Here is a 3,094-nt window from a genome sequence, read left to right as displayed (position 1 = left end):
GTCAGGAGCAGTGCATCCCAAGTCAGCACATCCCTGATACACGCACGGTCAGGAAGTAGTGCATCCCAAGTCTCCAGCAGAGACTAGGAAGCCAGGACTTCTCCACATCAGGTGGGCTAGGAAAAGAACAGCTTGTCAGATCCAGAGCCCACCACAGGCTTAACTGAACACGAATAGGCCAAAAAGACAGAAAGTAAAGGAATTATTATCCACAAACATGCTGTGGATAATTTCAGAGCACCTTAGTAAATACACAAAGCTCTTCCCAGTATGCCTTTGAACACTAATAACTTTCTAAAATAGAGGAGGTTGTCATGTTTTAGCCATAAAGTGTTAAAGATTAGTGTACAATGCAATAATTATTTTCTTTTTTCTCATGGGTTTTTTTTTTTCAAGACAGGGTTTCTCTGTGTAGCTTTGGCTGTTCTAGAACATACTCTGTAGATCAGGCTGACCTCGAACTCACTTCCCAAATACTGGGGTTAAAGGCATGTATCACTACTGCCCAACTTCAAAATTTGAAGTTTTGTTTTGTTGTTTTTTTATGCAATAACCATTTTCATTGAGGTTTTTTTTTAAATATCAGGAATCATGGGTGAAATATTGTCATATTTGACATTGAAGACATAATAAAAACATTTTATCATGCCAGAGTTTCAGTGCTTAGCACAAAAAGGCCACAGATTAAATCTTACAAATACTTTTGTTTCACAAATTTTTTAGCAGTAATGGAACTGCAGATCAATTCAGGATTCTTGGCAGCCTGAAAATCATGCTGCTTAGGCTCTGTCTCCCTGTATCAAGCAACTATCAGGCAGTCGAGTCTTCTCTGCTGATGCCAAGCAAAGACTAATCCACTCTTAGGCCCCAGTTGCGCATCTCTGCCTGTCCCGTCTTCCTGGTCTGGCCCTTGCAGTCCAAACTCAAAAGAGAGTCGATGTTGGATCAGAGGCAGGGAGTAACAACACTGATGCCTCTATATCCTACCTGTCAATCCTGCATACACTGTATTAAAGTTGTATGGTGGGCATATCATAGTGTTCCCCAGAAGTTAAAAGAAGAAACTACTCTCAAAAATAAGCACTATGGAGAACTTGGGAAGAAAACCAAAACAGAGAAACAAGAAGTAAAATTCAAATGAATAATTTAAAATCCAGCTTCTCAAAGAAAATCAAAGTTCATGTGTAAATAATATGTAAGTAATCACCCTGCTCTCGCCTTCATAATGTAGAATTTTAAAACAGCAGCACTTTATACTATTTAATATTCTCTTCTAGAAAGAGACATATCTTAATGTCGTTGAGCAGTCCTCCTGGGATAATTTCACAGCTACATACACTTCCACCGTACAGAAACATGAGTTCATGATATGGAGATGACTAGAAAGCCATTCTGCTACTCAGGCCTCTGAGTAATTGTCACCTCGTGATAACCTGAGTGATGACTCCGCGGAAAGACACTTCTCAAGGATGCATTTCCGTCCCTCCCGGATGAGTCATCTAAGTGGAAGGTCCAGCTGAGAGCCTGGATCTGCTTCTGAGACCCCCGGTACTCACACGATGCCTGCCACTCGGAATCCTCTTTCCAGCTCTTGTATATCTGCTTGGTTTTCTCATCCTCTGTTTGCTTTATTTCCTCCTCTTCTTTTTTCTTTATGGGTTCTTTAGTCTGAAAATAAAAACAGAGGTGGGAAGTAGTGAATGAACGTGGCAGTGGCACCCACCCTGGCTCTGTTAACTGTCGCTGGCCCACTCGGGAGGTTCTTGGTGTCAGCAATGCCTGAAGCAAGAGCTTCAGCTACCTCAGTGTGGGACTCTAGACTCTGCTCCTGACCCTCCCATGGGCTGTTTCCCCAGAAGCGAAAGCACACTACATAGAGTTACTGAACATCCATGTTTTAGGAGTGCCTAGCACAATGCACCGCACATAAGACCTTTCCAAGCAGTCCTTCCCCAGATGGGACACTTAGCTCTTCCAAATACATGTTTCTGAAGTCAAAACACTAGCGTAGACAGACCTGATGTAGCTAACAGCCTCCCAAGAGCAATCTCTGCTGAGCGGGGCCTAAGTGTTCTCCAACCGTGTATCCAAATAAAAGAATGTGATGTGTAATTTGGGGTATTCGAAAAGGGAATGAGATGATTTTTCTTTTCTTAAACACACACACACACACACACACACACACACACACACACACATCACCTTTGAAAAGGGAAATATAAAGATCGGAGAGGTGGCTCAGAGAGCATTGCCTGCTCTTTCAAAGATCCTGAGTCCAATTCCTAGCAACTGCACAGTGGCTCACAACCATCTGTAATGAGATTTGGTGCCCTTCTTCTGGCCTGCAGGCATATGACACATGCAGACAGAACAGTTTGTTTAATAAATAAATCTAAAAAGAAAGAAAGAAAGAAAGAGAGAGAGAGAGAGAGAGAGAGAGAGAGAGAAAGAAAGAAAGAAAGAAAGAAAGAAAGAAAGAAAGAAAGAAAGAGGGAAATACACTACAGAGTGACTTCAAGTTCAGCACAATTGTGTAAGAGCATGTCTCAAAATTAAAAGAGGGTCACGGACACAGCTCGGGCCTAGACCAGCTTTCTGAAAGCTCTACTCCTGGCTTTGTCTAGCATGTGCCACAGAATGAGCAGGAGAAGAGGAGGAGGACCACAGACATGACAATGATGACTCTCCAGCTACAAAGGTGGATTCAAGTGCTTGAGGACCTGCGTTTCAATCCCCAGTATCCATGTAGCGGCTGAGCCTGGGGGCAGGTGCCTGGAACCCTAGTGCTGGCAGGGTAGATACAGGCGGACCCTGGGGGCAAACAGCATGTCCTAGGTTCAGTGCGAGACCAAGTCTCCAACAGTGTGCAAAGCCATAGAAGAAGACTCTAATGCCTTTCTTGGATCTCTACATGCTCGTATATTGGCAAGTGCACCTTCTCCCAGGTAGATATAGCGCACACACCACCCTATCTCCAAATGTCCATGAAAGAATTTTACCACGATTATCATGGAAATCCTGATGGGAGCCTGGGATTTGATCATGGTAGGGACCGTAAACCACCTTCCAGGTAGTCACACTCTCAAACTGTAGG

At 43.4% G+C, this 3,094-nt stretch overlaps 1 protein-coding gene across 1 annotated transcript in view; it reads right to left on the bottom strand.

Annotated features, from left to right (window-relative positions):
- The window catches only part of Sh2d4a (SH2 domain containing 4A), a 57,132-nt gene that overhangs the window by 24,525 nt on the left and 29,513 nt on the right, over positions 1–3,094 (bottom strand). Inside the window, exon 4 of the mRNA XM_005367765.3 lies at positions 1,557–1,668. Within this exon, the coding sequence (XP_005367822.1) occupies positions 1,557–1,668 (112 nt within the window). The remainder of the gene's footprint in view (positions 1–1,556; positions 1,669–3,094) is intronic.

The sequence above is a fragment of the Microtus ochrogaster genome, unplaced genomic scaffold (assembly GCF_000317375.1).
Source record: "Microtus ochrogaster isolate Prairie Vole_2 unplaced genomic scaffold, MicOch1.0 UNK23, whole genome shotgun sequence".
Lineage (NCBI taxonomy): Eukaryota > Metazoa > Chordata > Mammalia > Rodentia > Cricetidae > Microtus > Microtus ochrogaster.
Note: the sequence above shows the minus strand (reverse complement) of the source record. Positions and strands in the feature narration are given on the sequence as shown.